Below are 27,925 nucleotides of genomic sequence, written 5' to 3'. Positions count from 1 at the left end.
GGGGAAGCATGGGGCTGCTCTATGAGGGTCAGACACCATGCCAGATCTTACCCCATGCCATCTTTAACCCAATGGTCCTCAACCTGTGGGTCGTGACTCCTTTGACAAACCTCTATTGCCAAAAATCCAAAACTAAGATTCCTAACCGTAGTAAATTTACAGTTATGAAGTAGCAACGAAAATAATTTTATGATTGGGGAGGGGGCGTCACCAGAACATGAGGACTGTATTAAAGGGTTGCAGCATTAGGAAGGATGAGAACCACTGCTTCAACCCAAACCAACCCTGGGCACTGTTGGCACCCGCTCCTCCCAGTACCTGGCAGGTTAAGCCTCCAACGAGGGTGGCAGCTTCATCACTTCCCAGCCCTCAGGACTGGGGGAGACAGGCAGAAAAGAGCAACCAGGGGACACTCTGGAGGCTGAAGAGGACCCAGGATCCAGAACCAAAAGGCCAAAAGGTGTTTGCTCTGGTAGCCCTGGGGAGGAGGGCTGGGCAGAGCGCGAGTTGTCCTCAGGAGGATGGAGATGGGGCGCTGCTCTGGCTGCAGTTTGCTTCCCCGTGGGGTCAGGTGAGGTGCCCTCTCCGCAGGCTCCGGAGTGGCCCCAGGTCTGGTGCCCAGCCCCTTGTGCCACACCACATTGAGCTCACCCTGGAAGTTCTGAAACGCGTGACCTGACCAAGGACCCAGCAGAAGAGAAGGCTTGGTGGAGGGGGAGGCAAGTGTGGCTGCCATGCTTTGCTAAGTCCTTCCTGAGGCTGCGTCCATCCTGGTGAAGAGGGTGCAGGCGAGTCGGAGACCTGACGCTGGAGGAGGCGATTTATGTGCCTCGTGTTCTTCAGCTTCAAGGTCTGGGGTCTCAGTCTGGGGATGCTGGGTTGGACCCCGAGCTCACGACAGGGGCTGTGTGGGAAGAGAGCTGCCTTCTGTACACCCTCCTCCTCTTCCCTTTGGGGGTGGGGTCTCCCACCCCCACATCAGTCCACTTCTTGCTGTTGCTCAAGGGCAGGAAGAGGGCACAGCCAAGGTAGGAGACCTGAAGCTGGACAGCAGCCATCCTTGCTGGAGGCGCGTCCCATGCTCTTTAGCTCTGAAGTCGGGGGTCTTGACTCGAGGTCGCTACGCTGGGCTCACAGCTCATCAGGGGGGCTGTGTGGGAGGGGGGACGCCTTCTGCACCCCCTCCTCCTCCTCGGGGCTGGCGTCCCCCTCCAGGCTCGCTAGCTCCTTCCTCTGCTTGCTGCCGCCGCCGTCCCCGGAGCCCTTGACCCTGCCACGCTTCTTCTTGGTTTTCTTCCCGCCCAGGGAGGCGACGTCCCCCTTCTTGCCAGACCACCGCTCTGCCAGGCAACCTGAGGGAAGGTGCAGAGAGGCTCCCGAAGCAGCTCGCTGGCGGCCGCCGGGAGGGGCCTCTCGCCCATCTCCACATCGCTCCCTTGTGGCCACCAGACTCAGTTCTCCGGCTCTGGGCCACGACCTCACCTTATCTCATCAAGCTCCCGAGGGCAAGATGCCCTCTACTCCCCAGCTTTGCCACCCACCTCCTGAGGGTGGGCAGACGATGGAGACACTGCCCGCCCCCTCCCGCCCTCACTCACTGGTGTCCTTGCCCTTGAGCACGTGGTTGGCACAGAGGAATTCAGTCAGGTCCTCCTCCTGGTGGTTCCTGTACCAGTCCTCAATCACCTCTTCAAATTCCTCCACCAGCACGTCACACTGTGAAGTACAGCACCGGGGACTGGCAAAGACCAGGCACCCGGCTCTCTCCCAGGGCACCTGGCCACACCATCACCCACAGAGATAGGCGGGCAGGTATGACTCGCCTGGGGAAACTGAGGCAAAAGTAAAAAGGTGCCAGAAATGGTGGCGCACGCCTTTACCCCCGGTATTCAAGGCAGAGGCAGGCGGATCTCTGTGAGTTTGAGCCCAGCCTGTTCTACAGAGTGAGTTCCAGGTGAGCCAGGGTTACATAGTGAGAACCCACCCACAATGGATGGGTGGGTGGCCGGATGGATGGATGGCCGGACAGACAGATGGACAGACAGACAGACAGGCAGACAGAGGAATGGCTCTTGGTAGCCTTCCTCAGCCAGCCCTACCCACCCCACTGAGTGTAATAGGCTGAAAGGCTCTAACCTGCTTCTTGAGGTCGGCCACCTCGGCCGAGGTCTCATTCCACAGTTCATAGGGGATGTCCATCACCACCTTGACACCTTTGTGGACTAGGTTGTGCAGTGTCTCAAAGGTCTCCGACATACCCTGGAAGAGGCAACCAGACACAGAATGCAGAACCATCTCTACTTCCTGCCTTCCTCCCACTGGTGTCTTGAGAAGCTGCATCAAAGATGTCCATCCGTCCAGGGCTTCGCACCCTTGGCCCTGACCTCTCCCCCTCTTTCAGGCTAGCCTGATTACATACACCCTGACCTGGCCCTCACCGATGTTATATTCAAAGCTATCTGCTGTTGCTCTCTGGTCTGTGAATTTAGATTTCCCTCCCAGGAAATAAGATGCCCTTGGCTCCATCCCTTCAATGTGGCTGGACACTCTTATGCAAACAAGATGGTTTAATTCTGGGGGGAAAAGACTTCAAACATTTCCTTATCATCATTCTTTATCTTGCAAGTATCAAATAAATATTTTTTGGTTGTATTATGTTACAATGTTTGATTTTTTTTTTTTAAATTGCAGTTTGAGGCTGGGAGTGGCAGCCCACACTTTTAATCCCAGAATTACAGAGACAGAGACAGAAGCAGTGGATCTCTGTGAGTTCAAAGCCAGCCCGGTCTACACAGTAAGTTCCAGGCCAGACAGGGTTATATAGTGAGACCCTGTCTCAAAATTTAAAAACAAAAATAAAAATAAGCCAGTTGTGGTGGCATACACTTTAATCCCAGCATTAGGAGACCGAAGCCAAGTGAATCTCTGAGAGACTGAGGCTAGCCTGGTCTACATAGTGAATTCCAGGTCAGCTGGAGCTACATAATAGAGAGACTCTTCCTTACAATAAACAAACAAAGAGATAAATGACTAAAAACTGCTGAGTTTCAAAGAAACCTGACCTGAGTTTCATAAAAAGCATTCAGTAAAACCATGGACAGGATTCCAAAGTTCTTCAATGGCTCTACACAAACTCCTGCCTTGCTGGACACATGTACATAAAGCAGAGGTGACCTTATGCTTATGACCTAGCACTTATGACCACAGAATCAAAGTATAAGTCAACTCTGAAGATGCTGTGTCCTACGGCATCAAACGTTCAGCCAACGCCGAGTTCTGTTTCCCATCTTTGTGCGTCTTGTGTGTTTGTGGGTGTGCGTGTGGACAGAGGGCAGCCCTGGGTACTGGTCTTCCCCTTCAACTGTTTGGGACAGGCTCTCTCATTTGCCACCGCATGCTCCCAATCGGCTGGACCATGAGCTGCTGGGGATTTCCTGTGCCCACCTCCCTTTGTGCTACAGAACGCTGGGGTAACAGGCCCGTCCTACTGCATCTGGCTGTATGGGGTACTGGGGATCCAAACTCAGTCCTTACACTTCACTCAGCCCTCTCCCTAGCCTAACAACTGTCCGATGTCTACACTTATTTGATGTACCTAAATACCCAGGGTGACATAAAAATTTACTGGATGAAAGGGGTTGCAAGTGTTTCTTCTTACATTTTTGTTTTATTTTTGAGACAAGGATTCTCTGTGTTGCCCTGGCTGTCCTGGAACTTGCTCTGTAGACCAGGTTGGCCTCAAACTCAGATCTGAACTCAGATCTGCCTCCTGGGTCCTGGGATTAAAGGCGTGCACCATCACGCCTGGCTTTTTAAAACTGTTTTTTTTTTTTTTTTTTTTTTTTTTAAATCAGATTCATTAATTTTATTTTCTGTGTGTTTTGTCTTCATGGTGTGCATGCTTGGTGCCCACAGGAGTCATGAAACATCACAGTACAGATGGCTGTGAGCCATGCCTGGTGCCCACAGGAGTCATGAACCATCACAGTACAGATGGTCGTGAACCAACACATGGGTGCTGAGAATCGAACCTGGTTCCTGTAGCAGAGCGGTAAGTGCTCCTCACTGCTGAGCAAGTGTTTTAGTGTAAGGAGCCCGCCCCGTGCCCAGGCCCATCACCACTCCATGTCCTTCCTCGCTTTGTCTTTAGGTGTAGGAAGAGCACAGCAGAGGCCCGAAGCGTCTGTGCTGGGAACAAACTGGACTGGCTTCCAGCGAGCGCCTGTCCCCGGAGAACTCACACACACACAGGGGCTGGGTACAGCTCGGCGATGTGAGCATTGATTGGCCGGGCTCGTGTAAAGCACTGGCTCAGAGCCCCGTACCGTGAAAAACGAACCGGACAGCCAATCCACCCTGCCTTGCTTCCTGTGTGAGGAAGCAGGACTTTTGACTGAGACAGAATCTCATCATGTGGCCCTCTGGTCTAGAACTTGCTGTGTAGACTGGGCTGGATTAGAACTCAGAGAGCCGCCTGCCTCTGCTTCTTGAGTGTGGGGATCACCAGTGTGCACCCCTCATCCAGCTCACCTTTTGTTCTGAACTGCAGCCCGGATAGCCCTAGTTCTGCTGGCTAACAGAAGGTTTCTAGTGCTCAGACACCAGCTTTCTGGCTTCTGTTCTCTGTCACCTGTGTAGCCAAGGCTGGCTTCAAAGTTCAGGTCTTCTTGCCTCCTAAATTCTGGGACAAATAGGTATGTGGCACAGCACTTGGGCAGGAGAAAATAATTTGAAACACTTTTATGAAAGGAATCATGGATCAACTAACTAAATCCATGTAAGTTTTAAAGACGAACCTAAGATTTCAGCTTGAGTTCCTGAGGGGTCTCAGAGGCTACGCCTGACGTCCTCAGACAGAAGGAAACTTAGGAGGAAAATGTGGGTGGCAGGCACAGAAAACACAAGACCCATAGGAACCTACCAGCTCCTTCTCCAGGCCTGAGCAGGTGGATCTGGGTGGCTCACGGGACAAACTGACAATCATTGATTTGTTTTTTTTTTTTAATTGTTTAAGACAGGATTTCAGGTAGCACAGGCCAGCCTCAAACCGACTATGTAACTGAGGCTAGCCTTGGACTCCTGACTCCTGATCCTCCTGCCTCCATTTGGAAGTAAGTGCTGGGATTACAGTGCATCATGCCTGTCTTCTAACATCTCCCTGGCACACTGCTGTGAGAATCCTGCCGAGTCCTAGTGCTTTTGATACCCACGTGAGCTGCCAGCACGCGGCACTTCTGCCTGTTCCTGACGTGGAGGGGGAACCTGGGGCAAGCCCCGGCCATCATACACACACCGCAGACCACTGCAGTCAGTGCTCAGCGAGGAGTACAGACAGCTATTCAAGAACGGGGAGGAAAGGAAGGAGGGTCCCCAGGCATGCCCTACCAATCACACACACACACACACCAGCAGACACACTCACGCGGGCCCAGCCCCAGAGGGAATGACGCGCGCGCGCACACACACACACACACACACACACACACACCAGCAGACACACTCACGCGGGCCCAGCCCCAGAGGGAATGAGGCACACACACACACACCAGCAGACACACTCACGCGGGCCCAGCCCCAGAGGGAATGAGGCGAACACACACACAGCCAACCTTGGCAAACCGGTTGCTGCCAGTCCTCTCCTTGTGCAGGCTGTAGTCCAGAAGCCTCTTGCAAATGGTCTCAGTGACTTCAATTAACCGTAAGTCCCTGCCGAGACAGCAGTACAGAGCTGAGTTCTGCTCCCAACCCCTCGGAGTATCGGTCTGTCCTCCAGTCCTGCTGCCCGACCGACCGACCGACGACCGACCGACCGACCGACGCCTGCACATCTCACCAACGGGAAGGCAGGGCTGGAAGGAAGACAGGTCACCTGGCCTGGGGGCTCTGAAAAGCTGGGACACAGACCAGAAAGACGAGGTTTTAAGAGATCTAAGGGAAGGACCTGTGTGTGTGTGGAGTGGGGGGCATCTATAGAGCCTGGATCAAAGCTGTTCCCTGCACAGGCCAGGCAGAAGCTCTACCACTGAGTCTCACCCAATCCAATCTATTTGTTTTTACTTAAAAAGAATCTACTTGTGTGTGTGTGTGTGTGTGTGTGTGTGTGTGTGTAAACACACATATGTCACGTCTGTGCAGGTGCTGACAGAGGCCAGGAGAAGGCACTGGATCTCGGTGAACTGCCTGACATCCTGACATGTGTATTGAGAACTGAAGCCAGGTCCTCAGAAGAGCAGCAGGTGTTCTTAACTGCTGCGTCACCCTTCCACCTCTCCCTTTTTAAAAAACCCTTGGTCCTGGGAGTCAAATCCAGGATATCACGCATGGGAGACAGGTGCTCTGCACCCCAAACCTTTTTCCTGAAAACAAAATGTGTCGGTCTTTTTTTAAAAGTAGTACTTTTAATTTGTCAGTATTAGTGAAGATACCATTTATTTACTTTTTTTTTTTTTTTTTTTTTTTCTTTTTTTCGAGACAGGGTTTCTCTGTGTAGCTTTGGAATCTATCCTGGAACTCACTCTGTAGCCCAGGCTGGCCTCGAACTCAGAGATCCCCCTGGCTCTGCCTCCCGAGTGCTGGGATTAAAGGCGTGCAGCATCACCGCCCTGCCTTAGTGAAGATATCATGAACAGGTCTTTCTTAGTGCTCCCCGGAAACAACTTGTTAGCTATCTTTTTAAATATATGTGTGTACATGTTCATGTGTGTGCATGTATGTACAAGTACACATGAATGCATACACACATGTGGAGGCCAGAGGTCAACATCAGGTATCTTCCTTGATCACTTTCTATTTTTTGAGACAGGGTCTCTGAATCTGCAGCTCACCTCTGGACTAGACTTAGGTATGGAGCAAGCCACAGGATCCCTCCTGGCCAGCCCTCCGGTCACTGGGATCAGAAGTGAACACTACTCCGCCTGCCGGTAGGTGCTGGGGACCAAAGTCAAAGCCTCATGCACAAAAGCACTTTCCCAACAGCCATCCCCCTACTCCTATTAATCATTGCTTTCTTTCTTCTTGTTTTTTGGAGAAAGGATCTCACTGTGTAGCCCTGGCTGGCCTGGAACTCATCATGCAGACCAGGCAGGTGTTGAACTCAGAAATTCCCCTGCCTCTGCTGGATGCTGGGATTAAAGGGGTGCACCACTGCACCCAGAAAACCATTTCTTTCAAGTCATCTGTCTGCACCTCTTGGGTCCCGACCTCATCATCTCCTTTGGGATCCTGCAGACCTGTCTATGCTGAGCATGGCAAAGCTTACCTATCTGGTTGGAAGGCTCACCTACCTGGTTGTTGCATTTTTTTTTTTTAGTAAAACCAACATGAAACAGACAAAGCAAACAATGACCAGTATCTAGACAACAATATGAGCCCCAATCACGGTGAAATGACCATTATATTCATAAATCACCCTGTGCTGTCTGAGCTCACTGAGAAGCTAACTCTGGAAACAGGTTTGTCCCACCTACTGCACACACACACACACACACACACACACACACACACACACACCGCCGCCGCCCCTTCAGCATATTTTCCTCAAAGTGTGCTCAAGGCATCTTGTTTGGGGATGGGCTGGTCCCCCAACTCTGTGGCGGGGAGGAGAAAACAATAAATGGGCAATGCCCAGAGTCTCATCTCCTGGGTGATTCTGGATTCTGTGCCCTTGAACACTGAGGACAAACTATTTCCAACAGATGCTATCATATCACTGCTTATCCCCTGGCCAAAAAAAAAAAAAAAAAGCCACAATGGGAAAGAGAAGCAGGGAGGTCAGCCATGACTGGCTTATGCGTGGACAGAAAGCCGCTCAATTGGGAACCCCAGCTGACCGTCTCAGCTCCCCTGACTTTATCTCTGTCATTTACTGGGAAGCCTTGCTTGAGGGGCACTAGTCTGTAGGGACTTCTGATGGAGAACTCCAACTGGCTGCTTTACAGGGCTTCCCCAGTCAGTTTCTTCTAGAAGCTTTGACACCTGATTTAATGCAGTTCGTTCATCCTTCCTCTCTCCCTCCCTCCCTTCCTATCTATACATCTATCTGCTACTTATTCTTTTATTTTGGCTTGCTGTATACTTAATAAGTCACTCATTCAAAACTGAAAATATGGCCAGGTGTGGTGGCGCACGCCTCTGATCCTAACACTTGGGAGGCAGAGGCTGGAGGATCCCTATGAGTTCTCAGCCAGCCTGGTCTACAGAGGGAGTTCCAGGAAAATTGGGGCTGCTACACAGAAAAAACCCTGTCTCATTTAAAAAAAGAAAGTCTTGCCACATAACTAATGGTTTGTAATCAAGGTAAGTCTCCACAGGCGTCCTCAGAGACAAACCTTCATCTAGGTGATCCCTCAGACATGCCCAGAAGCCCATCCCAGGGGAGTCCAGATTCTGTCAAGCTGATAATTAACACTAACCATCATGCCCAAGTAGGGCATAAACTTAAATTTGTCACCGTCCTGCCCCGGCCTCCCAGCTGCTGGGATGACCGGTTTGAGATACCATGCTCAGCACGTATCTTGTTTGTCTGGGCTTCTGTTCTGTCCCTATGTAGCTCTGGGCAGCCTCGAACTCTCAGGGCAAACCAAGGCGGCCGCAAACTGGCAACAGTCTTCCACCTCCCAAGAGCAAGGTCTTGGGATTAAGGGTGTACATGCACCATCACCGCAGGGCTTCTCTAATTTCTTTTAATTTTTATTTTATGTGAATGGGTGTTTTGCCTGCATGTCTGTGCACCATGTGCATGCAGTGCCCAAACAGGCCAGAGGAGGCGCTGGATCCCCTGGAACTGGAGTTCCAGACAGCTGTGTGATGCTATGTGGTGCTAGGAATTGAACCCTGGACCTCTGAAAGAGGAATGTATGCTTTTAACTGCTGAGCCATCTCTCCAGCCACCTCATATCATTTTGAAAAGATGATCTTAACTGACATAAGCTGTTTTTGTTTTTTATATTTTTATCTGGCAAAATAAAAGTCTGACACAAAATAAAAGTAATCCAACTGACATAACCTTTAATCTCAGCACTCAGGAGGCAGAGGCAGGTGGATCTCTGTGAGTTTGAGGCCAGCCTGTTCTACAGAGTGAGTTCCAGAACAGACAGGGATACAAAGAGAAATCCTGCCTCCCAAAATAATTAATTAAAAAAAAACCCTCTGGTAATCCCATGTTAGCAATGTTTTGTTTACTTTGTTTTCTTTTTTTTTTTTTTGGTTTTTTTTTTTTTTTTTTTTTTTTTGGTTTTTCGAGACAGGGTTTCTCTGTGTAGCTTTGCGCCTTTCCTGGAACTCACTTGATAGCCCAGGCTGGCCTCGAACTCACAGAGATCCGCCTGGCTCTGCCTCCCGAGTGCTGGGATTAAAGGCGTGCGCCACCACCGCCCGGCTACTTTGTTTTCTTTTGAGACAGGGTTTCCCTTTGTAGCCCTGGCTGTCCTGGTTCTGGATCTGCTGACCAGGCTGGCCTGAACTCAGAGAGTGCCCTGCCTCTGCCCCCAAGCGCCAGGATTAACGTCACACACCATCACTGCCGGGCAATATTTTTTATAAATTACACTGGTTGTGAGATCTATGGCTTCAGGGATTCATCAGGAACTTGCCAGGTCCCTCATGCGCAGTCTCACTTCTTTAGATGAGGCATTTGAGGCACAGAGAAAGGATTTAAGAGGGTCCCCTAAACTTTAGTGGCAGAAGCAGAGGGCAAATTTGAGTCTATTACTGTGACCAAAGTCTCTGTTGTGGGTTTGCCTGCATGGAAGGAAAACAGCAGCCACAACTCATCCCTCACTCAGCACTCTCCCCCCCAACCCCACCCCCCAAGTCCCGAAACAAAGGCAGGCCAGCCACCAAGTCCCCGTTCACTTACGACTTGGTGTACTTGACTCCAGAGGCCTTCCGGTCCAGAATGCCGTAGCCTGTGTCAATCACTTCCTTGGTCTTCCCGGTTTCTTCAAAAGCTGATTTCAGCTCCACTGCGACATACTTGCACACTGGAGAAGGTAAACACGGAGCAGCCTGCTGAGTGCACACAGCTTCTTCTGGGAGGCCATCATGCAGCCAAACAAACCCAGAAGGGTGCCCCTCCTAGCCTGGGCCAAACCAATATTCAGTTTGGAAATTAGTTCCAGGCCACAAATAGAGCTCATTAATGCACATCCATTCCCGGCCTTTATCTGTATAACTCAACTCCCATCACTTTACCCCCCCCCCAAAAAAAAAAAAAGCACAATGGCTAATATCTCTAATCTGAACTATTTGGGAAGCTGAGGCAGGAGGATTGTAAATCTGAGACCAGCCTGGGCAACACAAGAAACAAGGAAAAAAAAAAACTCTCAAAACATAGCCAGGCATGGTGGCACACATCTTTAATCCCAGCACTCAGGAAACAGAGGCAGGAGGATCTCTGTGAGTTCAAGACCAGCCTTCTGTATCTAACAAATTCCAGGACCACCAGAGCTCCACGCTGAGATCTATGTCTCATTAAGTAAAGAATCGGTGAGGCTGGAGAGAGCGCGCCATGGTTAAGAGCATTGGCTGCTCCTGCAGAGGACCTGGGTTCCGTCCCCAGCACCCACATGGCGGCTCACCACCATGCTACTCTAGTTCCGGGGAACCAACGCCCTTTTCTGGCCTTTGCAGACATTACATGAGTGAGGTGCACATACATACATATATATACATACATATACACATACATACTTGTAGATAAGTACATACACACAAAATAAATCTTCAAAAATAAAATAAAAATAAATGTACTGGAGAGGTGGCTCAGCAGGTAAAGGGGTCACTACCACACCTAGTGAGCTGAGTTCCGTTCCCGGGACCACAGACTCGCATAAGCTGTCCTCTGAGCTCCGTAGACACACTGCCCCCGGTCACCCCTCCAGCCGCCCAACAAATAAATAAATGTAAACAAAGTTTTAAAATAAAATATTCATGCACATTACACTGACAGAAGAGGATGAAAAATTTCATTTTCTCCTCACATTCAACAACTGTTAATGATTTACCCTGCAATATCTACATTTAATAATCCATCTCAACAGTCATACGTCATCATGTACTGCCTGTGAACAGGAACTCTGTATAACCAGAAAGAAATCATGGTACTCGGGAAATGAGTGGGAGTCTTCTTGATTTCACGCATTCCCCCACCAGCTCTCTCTGGCTGTCGTTTCTCTGTTCCAGAGAGGCCTGTCTGTGTGCATGCATTTCCTCGTCCTCCCCTGCTCAAGCAGGTATTAAGCAACCGCTGTGTGCTGAGCACTGGGGACAGGGACATGGAAAACATGGTCCCACCTTTCTCTGCTCACTGTCAAAGAGCAAAGGGTATTAACAATTAACCAGGAGGTTAACCACCACCCTCAGCGTCAGCACCTACAGTGTGATGCACCCACGGCCCTGGGAAAGGGGTTAATGCTCTCTAGAGGCTTCTCTGACCCAGTCTCCTGACACTCCATTAAGTGTCCACCCCAAGAAAGTTCTGAACTTGTCCCATGTGCGCCTGCCTTCACTGGGATGCCTTCAGTGCGATGGCTATGATCCCTGGAAGACCCAGCTCAGACACAGAGGTCTTCAAGGGTAAGCACTGTCGCTGGATTTCTTCTGTGTTGTCCTGGTCTGGTGCCCTGTACATGTTGAATGCTTGATAATTATTGCTGATGGAGTTCATGTGGGATCGTCTGAATGGAATTTCATCTGCAGGCTACACACACACACACACACACACACACACACACACACAAGATAATGACGACACTACCCTGAAGGCTTGTTTGGTGTAATTTTATGTAACAAGTCCATTAATTGATGCTTGGAGAACTTGGAACACAAACGTCCCAATTACAAGCTGGTGATTTCAGAGTCTCCAGTGTACCAAGGTTCTCACCTCCCTGCTTCCCCATCCTGAACCGTCTGGCTCCCTCCCCACCCGTTCTGTACTTCCTGCAAACTCATCATTCATGTTCTGGCTCCTCTCCCCCATTCTCCCCACAGCCTCAGCATGGGGTATTCCAGAAGGGAGGGAAAAATGAAGGTTTTGAACATCCCTTCTCTTATACCCATCAAGTAACACCTGCTTTCCCACTCTTCCAGAAGTTACTTCTTCAAGACCACCCCACGGGGAGGAGCCCTCTCAGAGCCAGACTTGGGGGAGACTCATGGCACAGACCCCAGACCCTCATGGACAGCAGCCTACTTTTTCTGGGCAGGTTCTCCTTCCTCTGTGCTGAGGCCTGTTCCACTCAGACTACTAAGCCCGAAGGCAGGCTCTGTGAGCCAGATAACAGTCAGCGATTAATAGCAAAGGCGCAATACTAATAAACATAAATAAATACAGTATGAAGAGGAGCCTAAGGGTCAACGTTTGCCAAACCACTCCATGACTGAAAAATCCTTTGTAAAATTAATATTCACTGATTACAAAATCAGTTTGGGCTTGATGGTTTCTAAGACCCTTGCCAACTCTATGCTTCTGGGTCTATGAAGCTCTCCTAAGGAAAAGATATGAGCTTGTGAATAAAAATAAAAATAAAAATAAAAGGAAATAAAACCCCAGGACTAGAGGAAGAGACAGAAAGCATCCTGGTACAGACGGGACTCTTTTTTTGTTTTGTTTTGATTTTGTTTTGTTCCAAGACAGGGCTTCTCTGTGTTGCCCCGGCTCTCCTGGAACTCACTCTGTAGACCAGGCTGGCCTTGAACTCACAGAGCTTTATCTGCCTCTGTCTCCTGAGTGCTGGAATTACAAGTAAGAACCTTTACCAGGTACCCTTCCAGTGAGGTCTGAAGAGTCTAGAGAGTCTACTTAAGAAAGAAAATTCCACCAAGCAGTGGTGGCGCATGCCTTTAATCCCAACACTCAGAAGGCAGAGACAAGAGGATCTCTGAGTCTGAGGCCAGCCTGGTCTACAGAGAGAACTCCAGGACAGCCAAGGCTACACAGAGAAACTATCTCCAAAAACAAAAAACAACAACAAAAATCTCCTGTGTATTCATTGACTCACTTAAAAAAAAAAATCCTGTGTATTATAGTGTATGTGTGTGTATGCACGTGTGGGTAAACACATGGAGGCCAGAGGTGCTTTCTGATACTGCTCTTCACCTCATTTTTCTTCAGACAAGGTTTCTCACTTGAACCAGGAGAGCGATGATCTGGCTACACTGGCTGGTTAGCAATGTCTAGGGTCCTCCTGGGTATGTCTCCCAGCGCTGGGATTACAGGCACACGGACATTGCAGCATCTGGCATTTTACATTTGTCCCAGGGATCTGAATTCAGGTTCTCAGACATGTGCAGCAATCATTTGCCCACTGAGCCATATCTCCTGCCCCCATTCTCACTTTTAACTGCTCAATGGAAGGATTATCCGTCTCAAACCAACTGTCCCACTTCCCAGTACTTAGGGAACATCTGGCCTGGTGCGGATCTGGCTTGGTGCAGGCTTTGAATGAACATAAAATGGATTTCCAGAATACTTTGGGGAAAGCTTCGAGCTAGGATGAAGAAGGGGGAGGACAGGGGGGGGGATGGCTGTAAAGGCCTGAAAAGAAGCCAGAAAAACGAAGAGCAGGACAAAGGGAGGTCTGAGATCCTCAACAGCTGAGCTCCTGCCTCCACTCCTGGTCCTCTCAATTTATAAAATCTTCCTCCTTCACCTAAATCTCTCCTGGGCTCTATGCTTCCCCGAAGTGACCTCTTGATCCTCGGAGCCTCCTCTCCACACACATGTAATCGTATGTATTCCAAGAGCTTTTTTTGTTCGTTTGCCAATAAATACCTGCAACCAAGTCCTTGCCCTCAAGAAGCAAAAAACCATACACACACATTAGGTTGGAGTGAAGGCACAACGAAGAATGTTTCGCGTTCCTTTTCTGAGTCATATGGACCTTTTCAGTTCCTCAAACTCGCCCTTCATTTGCCTCTGCTTCTGTGGTTTTCGCGGAGTGGGTTTTCTGCACTTTCCTTTTCCTGGCCAACTCTTAATTTCACAGCAGGCTTAAGCCTTCCCTCCACCCCCACCTCCAGGCTAGATAAGCAGCTGCGCCTCGGCCGGCCTCGAAGCCCGGACATGCAGTTTATCCGAGAGGCCCAGCACCTAGCAGTGCCGAGCACAGGGCAGGGTCAGTGAGACCCCGAGCCCAGGACCCTGGCCCACAGGCCCCGCCCCGTCCCGCCCCTCGGCCGGGGTACGCCCCGCGGCCCCGCCCCCTCACCTTCGCATTTGCTGGGCAATCGCACCCAGTCGGTCTCCTCCGCCCGGGCGCGGCTCGGGCCCAGCAGGAGCAGCAACGACAGCAGCAGCAGCGGAAGCAGGAGGCAGCGGGGCGCGAGCTCGGACATCGACTCCATGGCCCAGCCGGACCCCGAGCGGAGCGGACCGGGCGGCGCTTCCTCCAGCAGCGCGCGCGGAGCAGCTTCCCCCGGCCGCTTCCGGGACTGCACACGTGCCTCCGTGTAACCACGGCAACAGCGAGCACCGGCCCGCCCCCTCGCGCGCGGCCTCGGGCGGCTTTCGAAACGGACCGAGGCCCCGCGGCGACGCAGCCAATGGGTTCGCTGGGCGTTTGCCTTTTTAGCGAATGGGGAAAAAACGATCTTTTCTTCCACCTGGGCCAATCAGAGAGCGGATGGTGGCTGCGGCGACCAATAGCGATCTCTCCGCCTTCTAACGGAGGTTTGGAGAGCCTGGAGCATCTTGGTCCTCCGGAGCAGATGGACCGGGTTTGGCCGCTCTGAGCCTGGATAACGTGGAGCGGTCTATCTTTGATAGTTTTTGTTTGGGGTTGTTTGTTTTTCGAGACAGGGTTTTTCAGTGTAGCCTTGGCTGGCCTGGAACTCACTCTGTAGTCCAGGCTGGCCCCAAATTCAGAGATCCACCTGCCTCTGGCCTGTGCTTCCACACCGGGCATCATGCCTTTCTCTTTTAAGGTGTAAAAAAGTTTTTATTTTATGTTGGGGAACGACTGAAATCAGTTGCTTCTTTCCACCATGCAGGTCCTGGGCATCAAACTCTGGCCTGCTAAGGCGATTCGTCAACCCTCTTCATGGTTTTCTTTGCAACCCTTCACTAGACACCTGCTTTTAAACTTTATTATTGCAGCCACCCACTCTAATACATGCCTAGGGACTCACAACAGCTCTGATGCCCATTAACCTTGCATTAGTGACTTCTCTGACCAGAAAGCTATTTGTTTGATGACAATTACCTACCTCCTACATCTCTGTGAACCTTGCCTATTGGGAAGCGCAAATCAATTCATGAATTGATGGTTTGATCTTCCTTTTCTGACTGCTACCTTTGTCTCTGTCTCCCGTACCTTCCCTTCCGTTTGAAACATGTAAATCTTGTCTGAAAGTTTCCTAAGTGTGCAAAGCCTATGCAGAACTTGGTTGTGGGGAGACTCCTAACTGAGAATTTGCATTTGGCATTGTCTCTTTGGGGAGCTTAGACTTATCTAAGGTGTTGGTTTATGGAAATTGAGTCCACCAAAGGCTGATTCCCCTGCAGCTGGAAGGGCTAAAGAATCATCCTTAAAGTGCCTCTCTGTCTTCTTTCCACCCCAGATACAATAGCCTCTGCCTCCCTGGAATTAAAGGCTTGCACCACTACCATATAGGATTAAAGGGCCAAGGAAAGAACACCCTGCCCCTGACTTGACCCCAAGCCTAGGGCCAAGAAAAAGAATCTCACCAATCCCTGAGCTTGCCCCGAGACCAGGCCACCTGGAAAGCTCTGCCCGCTCCCAAGAAACCCTGTATAAGCCTTGCCTTCTGCTCGGTTCCCTGCTGCTTCGCAGTCAAGCAGAGGCAGCCACCCTCCTGCTTTGGCCTCCCAGTCTCTTGTGTGAGGTTTGCTGTGCAGTGTGACTCTGGTATTCCTTAGCTTCCCTGGCTCCCGGTTGCTCAGAGCTGTAACACACCGGGAAACCTTCCCCCACAGGAGCAGAGCTGTTACGCTTGCTCTGGGGACACCCCCACACACACCCCCACACCCCCACACTGTACCAGAGCTGTAACACTTCCACTGGGGAAGCCTTTCCCCTCAGAGCTGTAACATTCACACACACCCTGGCATAAGGGGGGATTAAAAATGAATGAACAAGCTAGGGCTGTGTAGCTCAGTGGTAGAGCCCTTGCCTCGCACGCACAAATCCCTGGTGTTCCATCTCCAGGCTGGCATAAACGTGCAGCTGGGTGGTGATGCAAGCCTGTAATCTCAGCATTCAGGAGGCAGAAGGAGAGGATTAGAAGTTCAAGGCCATGCTTGGCTGCACAGTCGGGTGCAGCCTGAGCTACAGGAGACCCTGTCTCCAAAATGAAAACCCCTTGAAATGTGTGGAGCCGAAGGAAAACATTCCAGCATTTTTAGCGTGCCGATCTCAGTCTCTTTATTTCTTTGTATTCTGAGAAGGCAGGAACCTGGCATTGAACATTTCCATTTCCTTTCTGCCTCTGTGACAGTGACATCAGGGTGTCCGGCACTAGCTCTTTGTTAAACAAAGAGAATTCCCTGACTGAACATGGATCTTAGCTGCAGAGTGGTTACCTTGTGGCTGCATGAGGTTCTGGACTCAATCTGGCACCAAACACAAAAGTGAGCGATATCAGTTAGGTGTGATGGACCAGCACTTTGATTCCAAGTCTTGGAAGCTGAAGGCAAAAAGACCAGAGGGTGGCCTTGGTTCTGGAAGGACTCTCTGCGTTCTTGGCATTGCTTTAAACTGACTCTGAGCTCAGCCTCTCCGGGAAGCTGTTCACAAATACAACTTCACCCATAAAGCCCTGTTTTCTCTTCAAGTCTAGGTATGTTTGCTGTGCTTATGAAGCTCTCCAAGCCCAGCAGGTCTTCTGCTGGCTCAGTGTCCTGTTTAAAGCAGTTGTGTCTGTAAGCCCCTCCAGGAGAGTGGCTAGCCCCGCTCCAGACTTCTGTTTCTCCCCCAAGTAGAGGCAGCCACTCTCCTGTGTCCCTACCAATAAATCTCTTGTATGAGGTTTGTTGTGTTGTGTGACTTTGTGGTATTCCTTGGTGTAAATGGAAGTTTCTGTCCCACCAGCAACTCCCAAATACCCATCAGCCACATATCAAATTACCACTTAGAGGCTTATATTAGTTATAAATGCTTGGCCGGTGGCTCAGGCTTGTTACTAGCTAGTTTTTTGTTTTGTTTTGTTTTTTTTAGACAGGGTTTCTCTGTGTAGCTTTGCGCCTTTCCTGGAACTCACTTGGTAGCCCAGGCTGGCCTCGAACTCACAGAGATCCGCCTGGCTCTACCTCCCGAGTGCTGGGATTAAAGGTGTGCGCCACCACCGCCCAGCCTTACTAGCTAGTTCTTACACTTAAATTAATCCATAATTCTTATCTATGCTTTGCACATGTTTTGTGGCTTGTTACCTCATTTTCTATATGTCTTGCTTCCTCGGTGGCTGGCTGGCATCTGCTCAACTCTGCCTTTCTTCTCTATCTTCAGTTTGATTGTACAGCCTAATCTTATTCTGCCTCACCATTGGCCAAACAGCTTTACTATCAACCAATGAGAGCAACACATATTCACAGTTTACAGAAGGACATCCCACAGCAGCCTGGCTTCTGACTGTCAGGATGACTTTTCCCTTCAGAGCTGTACCACTCACGGGCACTTTGGCTAGATGGGACTATGGCGCATGGAACATCACAATACACCGCATTGGAACAGCCTCTAGGGTGTCTCTACTTTCTCAAGGCTCTGTTAGACTTGGGGAGGCTCAAAAGCTGCCCATTGTCCTTGACTCACAAGACTTGGAAGCCCTCCTGGAGACTATTCATCCACAGTGGTGACTTAAGGGACTGGAGCAGGACAAGGTTGAGAGTCAAGGAACTCAGCTTCCGGACCAAGGGCTGCTGAGGGGACATTTACGGAGGCAAACAATTAGCTTTGGTTCAAAGACTGCACTGGTAGCTGGCTAAGGACAATGTTTAAAGAAACTGAGGCTACACCCGGACCCCTCCTGAACTTGGCCATGGAGGAAAAATCAACTCCTAAGGAGGTAGGGACAGCCTCACCTCTAGAGATATGCCCCTGCTCCCCAAAGGATCCGTAGAAAGAGGGCAGGAGATGGGCTGGGAGATGGTTCAGTGGTTAGCGTGCTCACCACACAAGCATGAAGACCAGAACTGAGACCCTCAGAACCCATGTAAATGTCGCCGAGGAATGGTATCGTACTGGTAATTACAGTGTTCTGTGCAGACAGGATCCACAGAGCCCAGTGAAGCTAGACTAGTCTTTATCTGTGAGCTCTAGATTTAGTTGAGAATTCAGGGGCTGCTGAGTTGGCTCAGCAGTTAAGAGTACTTGTTACTCTTGCAAAGGCCCTGAGTTCAATTCCCCAGCACTGCATGGCAGCCCATAATTATCTTTAGCATAGCAGTGGTGGCGTACACCGTTAATCCCAGCACTTGGGAGGCAGAGCTAGGCAGATCTCTGAGTTTGAGGCCAGCCTGGTCTACAGAGCGAATTCCATGACAGGCTCCAAAGCTACACAGAGAAACCCTGTCTCAAAGGAAAAAGAGAATTCAGAGTTCAACCAAGAGACTCTGCCTCAATATATACAGTGGACATAGATTAAGAGTCTCAGTCTGGGTATGATTGTCAGAACACGCCTTTAATCCCAACACTCAGGAGGCACAGACAGGTGGATCTCTGTGAGTTTGAGGACAACCAGGGCTGTGTAGTGAGACTCGGTGGGTTTTTTTTTTTTTTTTTTTTTTTTATGTGAATTGGTGTTTTGCCTGAATCTATGTCTGTGTGCAGGTCCCGGATCCCCTGGAGCTGGAGTTACAGTTGTGAGCTGCCATGTGGGTTCTGGGAATTGAACCTGGGTTCTCTGGAAGAGCAGCCAGTGTTCTTAACCTTTGAGGCATCTCTCCAGCCCCAAGACTCTGTCTTGAAGAAGCAGAAGTGGAAGAAGATGCAGAAGAAGGAGGAGGAGGAGGGAGAGAGGAGGAGGAAAGAGGGAGGAGAAAGGAAGGGAGGAGGAGGAATGGGGGAGGGAGAGGAAGAAAGAAAGAGAGAGAGAGAAAGAAAGAAGGAAGGAAGGAAAGGAAAGACAGACAGACCGACTCAAGGGATGGGGAGATGGGCTTCCAGAAGCCTGTGTTGAGTACCCACACCCATATTAGGTGGCTCACAACCGTCTATAACTCCAGCTCCACCTCTAGTCTCCATGGGCTCCTACACACACACACACACACACACACACACACACACACACACACACACACACACACACGACTGAAAAGAAATCCTTCTCCACTGTGGGAACCTCATCCTCGGTCCATGTGAGGGCTCTCTTTGGGGAACAAGGGAAGATCAACAAAGCCAAACCTCTTTAGTACCTGGCTCCCGGCAAATGCTGAGTTACTACCTGTCAAATGAATAATGACCTTTAATTAGCAGCGCGGAGGTTTGCAATTACTGTCTTATGCTGCTAGCATTGGATGTGATCCTGACGCCCGGGAATCCTGGCTCTGCACCCTTCCTTCAAGTCTGGACAAGAGCAGCAGATGAGCACTACCTCCTTGGCTCCCTGACTCCACCTTGCCCTCCCAGAGAAGCTGTGCCAGGCAGGGTAAGGGAGCGGAGAGGACCCTTGCCCAGTGACTGACAGCACAGTAGATCGTGTCCCTACAACCCCTCCCCAGTCCCCAGGCCCACCAGGCAGTTTCCAGGTTCCCACTCTTCCTCCAGGGAGCCCTCCCAGATCTCTGCTTCCTCTTTATCTGGCACACCATCTCCCTCGGGCACACAGATGAAAAGCTTTGCCATGTGTTTGTGTCACCTAAGCTCTTCTGTATTGTGCCTGATTACACACCGGGGCACATGCTCACCCTCCTACCCCGCTGATGGGAGAGACACAGTCCTTTGCCTTCCAGAACCTCAGGCTGTGAGGGAGGCAGAGACCAGTCCCAGAAAGCCCCGTTTACAGGAAGAGGCCGACCACATACAGGAAAAAAAAAAAAGTTCCACAACTTGAGTAAGGAACACGGAGTGGGCAGTCCTGAGCTGCGGGCCCAGCGGCCTCCTCACAGCCAGGGTTGTGTGTCCCCGCTGCAGACGGCAGGAGTGTCCAGTGTCGCCATCTTGACGTGGCTCAGCAAAGAACCGCAGAGGGTTGGATAAGACCAAGGCTTGTGTCTCTCATTACGATGTCCAGATGCGGTGGGTGGGACGCAGGGCCCCGCGTGGGGGTGGCGGCAGTGGGTGCTGGCCAGCCAGCACACAGAGGCGGCTGCAGGTCAGAAGCACGTCGGACAGAAGCAGCTTGAAGAGAAGCAGTCGCAGGGCACTCAGCTGCAGGAACTGACCCGGAGTCCCTGCAGAAGAAAAAGTGGAGGAGTCCCCAGGAGCCCAGAGTGCCCAAGGGACAGGGAGGGCCATTCTCCACCTGTCTCCTCCTCCAGGGACATTCCTTCCCGGTGGCTGACCTTAGTCTCTACTGGTGATAATCCCTCATTTTATTTTATTTGGCAAGGGAGGCAGACATTCAGGAAGGAGCATTTAATGTAAAGAGTAAATTGCTCAGAATATCTGGGCAGGAAACAGTGTTGTGATTACTAGCCCAGTGCCCTCCTCACCACCTCAGGGAGTTCAGTAATGCACAAGCTCTCATCCGGAGCCCACCAGCCACCCCTACCCATCAGGCTCCACGTGTTGGCGCTCGTCTGTGCTGCTCCACGGGGTCCAGGAATTAGCATGGTATCTGAAAACCCCACCGTATCCCAGGGAAGCCCAGGCTAGCCCTTAGCAAAGCAATCCCTTAACTAGAAACTCCTCAGTCAGCCAACTGCAACCTCAGGAGACCCACGGTCAAATTAGAGCTGAAGGCCACCTGCCAGGTACAGGTACTCAGACACTTGTTCCCAACCATGCCACCTGCCAGGTACAGGTACTCAGACACTTGTTCCCAACCATGCCACCTGCCAGGTACAGGTACTCAGACTCTTGTTCCCAACCACCATGCTACCCCACCACCTGACTCACCCCTAAGAGGTTCCTGAGAGCAGGTCCTGGCTGTGGAAGCGTCCCCTGTGAGCCAAGAAGAAGGAAGTGAGTACATGGGATGGGTGGGCCCCTCACAGGCCAGGCCGGCCCTAGCCGACTTGCAGGGCATAGGGACATATGTGGAAACTCTGAGCCCGCTTGTTGGCAAGTCCTGAGAAGCCAGCACTGCTCGCCTCCCTGCCTGACAGTTCTGTCCCCTAAGAGGCACCTCAGTCCCTTCCCACGGGGAGCCCATTCTCTTACAGCTCTTGCTGGAAGGCAGGGCATTTTTTCAGGAAGCTACCCTCTTTGGGAGGTAATAAAACTGAGGTGACCCAAATGGCCCCATCATGTCAGTGCTGGTAACACAAACACAGGAAACAAAGAACAAGAAAGAAAAACAGAAACAGAGCACGTGGCCCATATTTATAGTCCAGCGCTGGGGAGGTGGGGACAGGCAGACCCTTGACCAGCTTAGTCTGCTTGGCTTAGGAGGTGGCTTAGTTGGTAAATGCTTTCTTGAGCTGGAACCCAGCACCCTCATTAAAAAGCCGGGCAGTGGTGGCGCACACCTTTAATCCCAGCACTTGGGAGGCAGAGGCAGGGGGATCTCTGTGAGTTTGAGGCCAGCCTGGTCTACAGAGCGAGCTCCAGGAAAGCCAGGGCTACACAGAGAAACTGTGTCTTAAAAAAAAAAAAAAAAAAGAAGAAGAAGCCGGGCGGTGGTGGCACACGCCTTTAATCCCAGCACTAGTGAGGCAGAGCCAGGCAGATCTCTGTGAGTTCGAGGCCACCCTGGGCTACCAAGTGAGTTCCAGGAAAGGTGCAAAGCTACACAGAGAAACCCTGTCTCGAAAAAACAAAAAAAAAAAAAAAAAAAAAAAAGAAAGAAAAGAAAACCCTGTTTCAAAAAACAAACAAACCGAAACTAAACAAGAAAGTGTGTCTTGCTTTCCCAGAAGACCAGGGTTCGGTTCCCAACCTCCTTGTTTGTCAGGAGGCTGGTAAGTGCCTGTAACTCCAGCTCCTGGGGGGTGGGGGGAGGGTGGGGAGGGAAGGGGGTGGATGGTGGTGAACATCCAGTGTCTAGTTGTGTCAACACATGCACTCACACACACACACTTCAAAATAATAATCTTTACAAACTTTGAAATGAAGCAGCACTTAGGACAGTGCTTGGCACAGAATAAACTTGGTAAAAGTGATGAATTTCTTCTTTTTTTTTGATTTTTTGAGGCAGGGTTTCTCTGTGTAGCTTTGCACCTGTCCTGGAACTCACTTGGTAGCCCAGGGTGGCCTCGAACTCACAGAGATCTGCCTGGCTCTGCCTCCCAAGTGCTGGGATTAAAGGCGTGCGCCACCACCGCCCGGCTCTTCTGTTTTTTTTTTTTTTTTTTTAAGACACAGTTTCTCTGTGTAGCCCTGGCTTTCCTGGAACTCACTCTGTAGCCCTGGCTGGCCTTGAACTTACTCAATAGACCAGGCTGGCCTCGATCTCACAAAGATCTGCCTGCCTCTACCACCCAAGTGCTGGGATTAAAGGTGTACACCACCACTGCCCAGTGATAGGGGTTTATTCTTTAATTATTGTTTGGTCTTACAGGATTTGTTTATGTATATATGAACTGTTTATATAGATTATATATAAAACATATGATATATGCACTTATGATAATCCATTAAAAATTATTAATATCTCTTAGCAATCACACATCAGAGCCTGGATTTGCTTTTGTTTTGTTCTTTTTTTTTTGGGGGGGGGGTGTTTGTTTGTTTCTTGTTTTTTTGAGACAGGGTTTCTCTGTGTAGCTTTGGAGCCTGTCCTGGAGCTTGCTCTGTAGACCAGGCTGGCCTCGAACTCACAAAGATCCGCCTGCCTCTGCCTCCCGAGTAAAGGCATGAGCCACCACCGCCTGGCTAATTTTGGTTTTGAAACAGAGCTTCACGTAACCCAAACAGGCCTTGAACTCACTTGTCAAGGACAGCCTTGATCCTCCTGTCTCTCTGTTTCCCAAATGCTGGGATACAGGCTGAAGAGCAAACCTGAGCCTTGTATCACAGCTGTCAGTCCCAGGACTCACGGCCTCAAAACCCCTCTCCCAGGAGCCAGGGTCTCCCCTTACGTGTCCTTCATGCCTGGTGCCTGCAGCCTCCCTCCCCTCCCCAGCACATTCTGACTCCAGGGTACGGAAAGGGACCGAACCCCAGGCTGCATCCCCACCTGATAGCTGGAGGGGGAGCGTGCTCCGGCCCTGGCCCCCAGCCCCAGGCCTGGCGTGGCAGACCAAGGACTCCCAGGCTTCCAGTTCTTCAGAGGGCAAGGAAAGCTGGGCCAGGCTAGTCCAGGTGCCGTCCGGTGCTGGGGAGGGCCCGTAGGTGAAGGCGTCCAGTGCACTGCCGTTGCCGGCTGAGAACCAGATGGGGCTGTCCAGGCCAGGGGGTGCCGCATCGAGGACCAGGCAGACCACCAGCATCTGCTGCCTCCCATCCACCAGCAGTGTGATGGGTGGAGCCAGAGAAGGAAAGGGGATGGCGGCCGTGCCTGCAAGAGAGGAGGGTGTCTGTGCTGGCTCCATCGGTTCGTGCCTCCAGACAGGAACTTTCCTGAAGGTTGGAGTTCCGGGTTCTGTTGTCTCACGCTGCCCTCCATTCATCATTGTATTCTTCAGTCTACCCCTTCCTTTCCTGAATCTACTCATTTCGTGTCCTTCTTCCTGTGTGTGTGTGTGTGTGTGTGTGTGTGTGTGTGTGTGTGTGTGTGTATGTGTGTGGTGTATGTGTGGTGTGTGTGTATGTTTATGTGTGTGTGTGGCGTGTGTGGTATATGTGGTGTGTGTGTGTGTGTGTGTGGTGTATGTGTGGTGTGTGTGTGTGTGTGTGTGTGTGGTGTGTATGTTTATGTGTGTGTGTGTGTGTGGTGTATGTGTGTGTGTGGTGTATGTGTGTGTGTGGTGTATGTGTGTATGTGTGTGTGTGTGTGGTGTGTGTATGTTTATGTGTGTGTGTGTGTGGTGTATGTGTGTGTGGTGTGTGTGTGGTGTATGTGTGTGTGTGGTGTATGTGTGTGTGTGTGTGTGTGTTTTACGCATGGAGGCCCAAGGAGGACATTAGCTGACCTGTTCTATCACATGTCACCTATTCCCTTAGGCTAGGGTCTCTCACTGCTCCTGGAGCTAGGCCTGCATCCACGAGCCCCGTGACCCTCCTGTCTCTGCGTCCACAGTGCTGGGATTGCAGGCGTGCCTAAGAGCCATGCACAGTCAGTCACGTGGCTGCTGAGAATTCGAACTCAGGTCCTCGTGTTCACTGAGCCGTCTCCACAGCCCTTGGAGCCACGCATCCATCCACCCCACCGTTCTTCCTAATGTCTACCCATCTATCCGGTGCTGGGTATATAACATGAGGAAACCATTGGCAGGCCTTTCGAGGAACTCCGTCCTGTGGGAAAGATATTCGCTTCACAAACAAGTGCTTCAGCACCAAGCTGTGCTGCCTCTGGGGAGGCAGGGCCTGGAGTGAGAGCAGAGGGAGCTTCAGTATACCTGGGCCTTCCCTTGGAAAGACTACCTCAGTGTGGTGTGGTTGTCCGTGTCTGTAACCCAGAACGTGGGAGGCTGAGGCAGGGGTAGGGGTGGGGGAGCTGTAGGACATGAGGCAGAGAGCTAAGCCTCCTGTCATACAGTGGGAGGTGTCATGAGGTGTCAGAGGGAGGTGGAAGCTGACGTGAGGCCTCACTGAGTAAACATGTTGCCAAATCTGAGTTCAATCCCAGGATCCCTCATGGTGGAAGAAAGAAAAGACCTGACTCCTGAAAGTTGTCCTCTGACGGCCACACTCCTGCCCCACACAGGCATGCACATGTGAAACTTACAAATTAATGTGAACTAAAATAAAAGGAGGAAGAGAGGAAGCTCAGAGGCAGGGTGCTTGTCTTTAACACACGAAGCCCTGAGTTTGGTCCCCAGCACCATGGTGGGATGGGAGGATGGACTATCAGTTGAGATACAGGAATGATCTGGAGTAATGGAGGTTAGTAAATGGTTGACTTTTTACCATAGTCAAATAGGATCCTTTTTACTTTATTTTGGTTTGCTTTTCAGACGTCTTACTATGTAGCCCAGGCTGGCCTCAAACTCCCAATGGAGTCAAGGACCACTTTGAACTCTGGATCCTCCCGCCTCTGCCTCCAGAGTCCTGGGATTGCAGGCATATGAATACCATGATGTGTGCAGGGGATTAATGAGTTGCAGGGAATTAAACTCTGTCAACAGAGTCACACCCCCAGCATGTAGTCTTATTCTATTTTTTTTAGATTTTATTTTTATTTTATTATGTATGAGTGTTTTGATTGCAAGTATGTCTGTATACCACATGCATGAGGTATTGGACAGGCCAGAAGTGGGCATCAGATTCCCTGGGATGATAGGGGTCTGATCACAGATGGTTGTTAGCCACCACGTGGGTGCTGGGAATGAAACCCAGATCCTCTGGAAGAGCAGCCAGGCTCTTAACCGCTGAGATCTCTCTAGTGCCCCCTTTTCTTATTATTGTTTTGTTTTGTTTTTTGAGACAGGGTTTCTCTGTGTAGTTTTGGAACCTGTCCTGGAACTTGCTCTGTAGACCAGGCTGGCCTTGAACTCACAGAGATCTGCCTGCCTCTGCCTCCTGAGTGCTGGGATTAAAGGAGTGTGCCACTGCTGCCCGACATCCTTTTTTCTCTTTTTAAAAAACACTTACTGGACTGGAGAGATGGCTCAGCCGTTAGGAGCACTGGCTATTCTTTCAGAGGCCCCAGGTTCAATTCCCAGCAACCACATGGTGGCTCACAACCATCTGTAGTGAGATCTGGTGCCCTTTCTGGCCTGCAGACATACATGCAGGCAGAACACTGTATACATAATAAATAAATAAAACTTTAAAAAATAATTTACTCTGTGTGTGTGTGTGTGTAGGGGGGGCATGTGTCTGTGGAGACCAGACTACAACTTTGGGAATCAGTTCTGTACTATGCTTCCACAATGGAAGTCCCAGGGCTTGAACTTGGGCTTGAACTCGGGCTGTCAGGCTGGCGGGGAATGCCTTTGCATGCGGAGCCATCTCACTCTCGTCTCAGTCTTTCAGTAAAGATGACCCATTCAGGACACAATTAAAGGTTATTTTTTAAATAGGATTTTTAAAATTATAAATAGAATCTCAAATATTAACAACTGAAAATAAATTCACACTATGAACTCTGTGTGGCCGAGGTAAAGAGACGCCCCAGGGTGCCAGAGAGCTTGTGGAAGGTGAGTTGAAGGTGTTAGGGGGCCACATGACAGGCCGAGGGCCCCGAGCAGATACGCAGCCAGCATCTGAGCCTCTGTGACCCCGGGTCTCATAGTCTGCTTTGCCTTGAAAAGTGCCTGAAGTTTTGTCCTGACACAGGGATCAGGCCCTAGACAGGGCTGAGGTTGGCCCCTGACTCAGTCCCCTTAGCTGACTGAGATGAAAATGTCCCGACAATGTAATGGCCCAAGAGAATCTTTGTGAAGAGTATAGTAATATAAGGCTTTGCTAGGTAAGCTTTGGAAATACTATTTATATTAATATTCCTAAAGCCCTGAAAACAATGGGACAAGAGAAGGCCAGGAGTGAGCCCCAGGACCCTCAGCCTCCTCAACCGAATCAGCTTCCACCTCCACTATGAAGCCTCCCAGGTTTTCCCTCCATACCCCATGTATTTCCTTCCCAGAGCTCAGGCCTCCTGCTGCATCTTCTACCAATGAAGGAAGTCCCCACGACACACCAGGGGTGAATTTAGATCAAGTAGACTCCCTGACTCAGAAGTCCAAGGCCTCCCCACCATATGTGTCCATGCTTCAGATGGACTGGAACTCTCGTCTTGATCCTTGGCTAAACTCTTGGGAAGTTGCTGACACCTCGGGACCTCACCTGAGTTGGAAGGTGAAGTTGAGACACCCTGGTCCCTGTTGGAAGAGGGTACTCTGAGGGCAGGAAGGACAGCCCAGAAGCTCACAATGTTGCCCACAGTGCATCACCCCACATCACACAACACAGCCCCGGCTCCATGTCTCCAACTTCTATGGGATACCATCCAGCTTGCTCTTTTTCTCTTATATGATTCAGTTCTGGGACTGAACCTAGGCCTCACGCATGACAGCGAGGCAAATGCTCTACCCTGAGCTATACATACCCATAGTTCTCCTTTTACCCTTGACTTGGATTCCCCTGTCTCAGCCTCCTGACTAGCTGGAGCTACAGGCCTACACCACCAGACCAAGGATGCCTTCACTTCTCTATGCTTCCTAGAAGGACAGCAGGCCCTGCTGACACTCCATTTGGAGGAGGACATGAGGCCTCAGAACCAGGTGGCCATGGATCCCAGCATCATTGAGAGGCTCAGCTGGTACCAGGAGATGGCTCAGTGGCAGCCAAGAGGGAGGCAAGAGGGACTTACCTGTGGGCAGAGTCTGACCCCTGAGAGCCAGGAAAAGCAGCAACCATGTCCTAGCCATGGCCCACTCGAGAAGAGGCATGATCCAGCTCCAGCCCTGAGGTGTGGGCTGGGGGAGGAGGCTCCCCAGACTCCCTCGCAGGCCACAGGCCCAGCTGTACGTCAGCTGCTCTGCCACGAGCGGAGCCGTTTCCCTACCAGCCCCTAGTTCTCAGACCTCTCCGGGGAGGAGGGTGTCAGGGAACTCAGGTGCCACTCCCATCCCAGGAGCTGGGTGCCCACCCCAGGTGCATGGCGGGACCTCCACATACAGCCCTTCATGTCATCCTCCAGCTGCTTCAACTCACAGACGAGGCAACTGAGCCTCAGGGAGACTGAGTGGCCTGCCCAAGGTCACAGCTGGCACAGCCAAGGTTGAACTTTTTTATTATTATTATTTTTGACTTTATGTGTGTGGGTA

The 27,925-nt window shown here is 50.8% G+C and overlaps 2 protein-coding genes across 2 annotated transcripts; both read right to left on the bottom strand.

Moving 5' to 3' along the window:
• Nucleotides 1–198: 198 nt before the first annotated feature.
• Nucleotides 199–14,434, bottom strand: Cnpy3 (canopy FGF signaling regulator 3). Its single transcript, XM_028887218.2, has 6 exons — nt 14,208–14,434; nt 9,857–9,980; nt 5,610–5,706; nt 2,137–2,259; nt 1,599–1,716; nt 199–1,352 (listed from the first exon to the last, which is right to left on the bottom strand). The coding sequence occupies exons 1-6, from the start codon at nt 14,341–14,343 to the stop codon at nt 1,132–1,134; spliced, it is 819 nt and encodes a 272-aa protein (XP_028743051.1). The 5' UTR covers nt 14,344–14,434; the 3' UTR covers nt 199–1,131.
• Nucleotides 14,435–19,072: 4,638 nt separating this feature from the next.
• On the bottom strand, nt 19,073–27,641 carry Ptcra (pre T cell antigen receptor alpha). Its single transcript, XM_028887233.2, has 4 exons — nt 27,469–27,641; nt 23,233–23,553; nt 21,012–21,056; nt 19,073–20,344 (listed from the first exon to the last, which is right to left on the bottom strand). Exons 1-4 carry the CDS (start codon nt 27,545–27,547, stop codon nt 20,172–20,174), a joined length of 618 nt encoding a protein of 205 aa, XP_028743066.1. The 5' UTR covers nt 27,548–27,641; the 3' UTR covers nt 19,073–20,171.
• Between the last annotated feature and the right edge of the window lie 284 nt (nt 27,642–27,925).

Source organism: Peromyscus leucopus, chromosome 16_21 (genome assembly GCF_004664715.2).
Source record: "Peromyscus leucopus breed LL Stock chromosome 16_21, UCI_PerLeu_2.1, whole genome shotgun sequence".
NCBI classification, from domain to species: domain Eukaryota; kingdom Metazoa; phylum Chordata; class Mammalia; order Rodentia; family Cricetidae; genus Peromyscus; species Peromyscus leucopus.
This window is presented reverse-complemented; position numbering and strand designations above follow the sequence as displayed.

Bases quoted from the DNA above. Each gene is read 5' to 3' on its own strand.
- Ptcra (XM_028887233.2), bottom strand. From the start codon at position 27,547: ATGCCTCTTCTCGAGTGGGCCATGGCTAGGACATGGTTGCTGCTTTTC. The intron at 23,554-27,468 runs GTAAGTCCCTCT...CCTCTCTTGCAG, and splicing joins GGGTCAGACTCTGCCCACAG to GCACGGCCGCCATCCCCTTT. The intron at 20,345-21,011 runs GTGAGTCAGGTG...TTTCTTCTGCAG, and splicing joins CTCTCAGGAACCTCTTAGGG to GGACTCCGGGTCAGTTCCTG.
- Cnpy3 (XM_028887218.2), bottom strand. From the start codon at position 14,343: ATGGAGTCGATGTCCGAGCTCGCGCCCCGCTGCCTCCTGCTTCCGCTG. The intron at 9,981-14,207 runs GTGAGGGGGCGG...TACCTTCTCCAG, and splicing joins ATTGCCCAGCAAATGCGAAG to TGTGCAAGTATGTCGCAGTG. The intron at 1,717-2,136 runs GTTAGAGCCTTT...TGTACTTCACAG, and splicing joins TGGCCGACCTCAAGAAGCAG to TGTGACGTGCTGGTGGAGGA.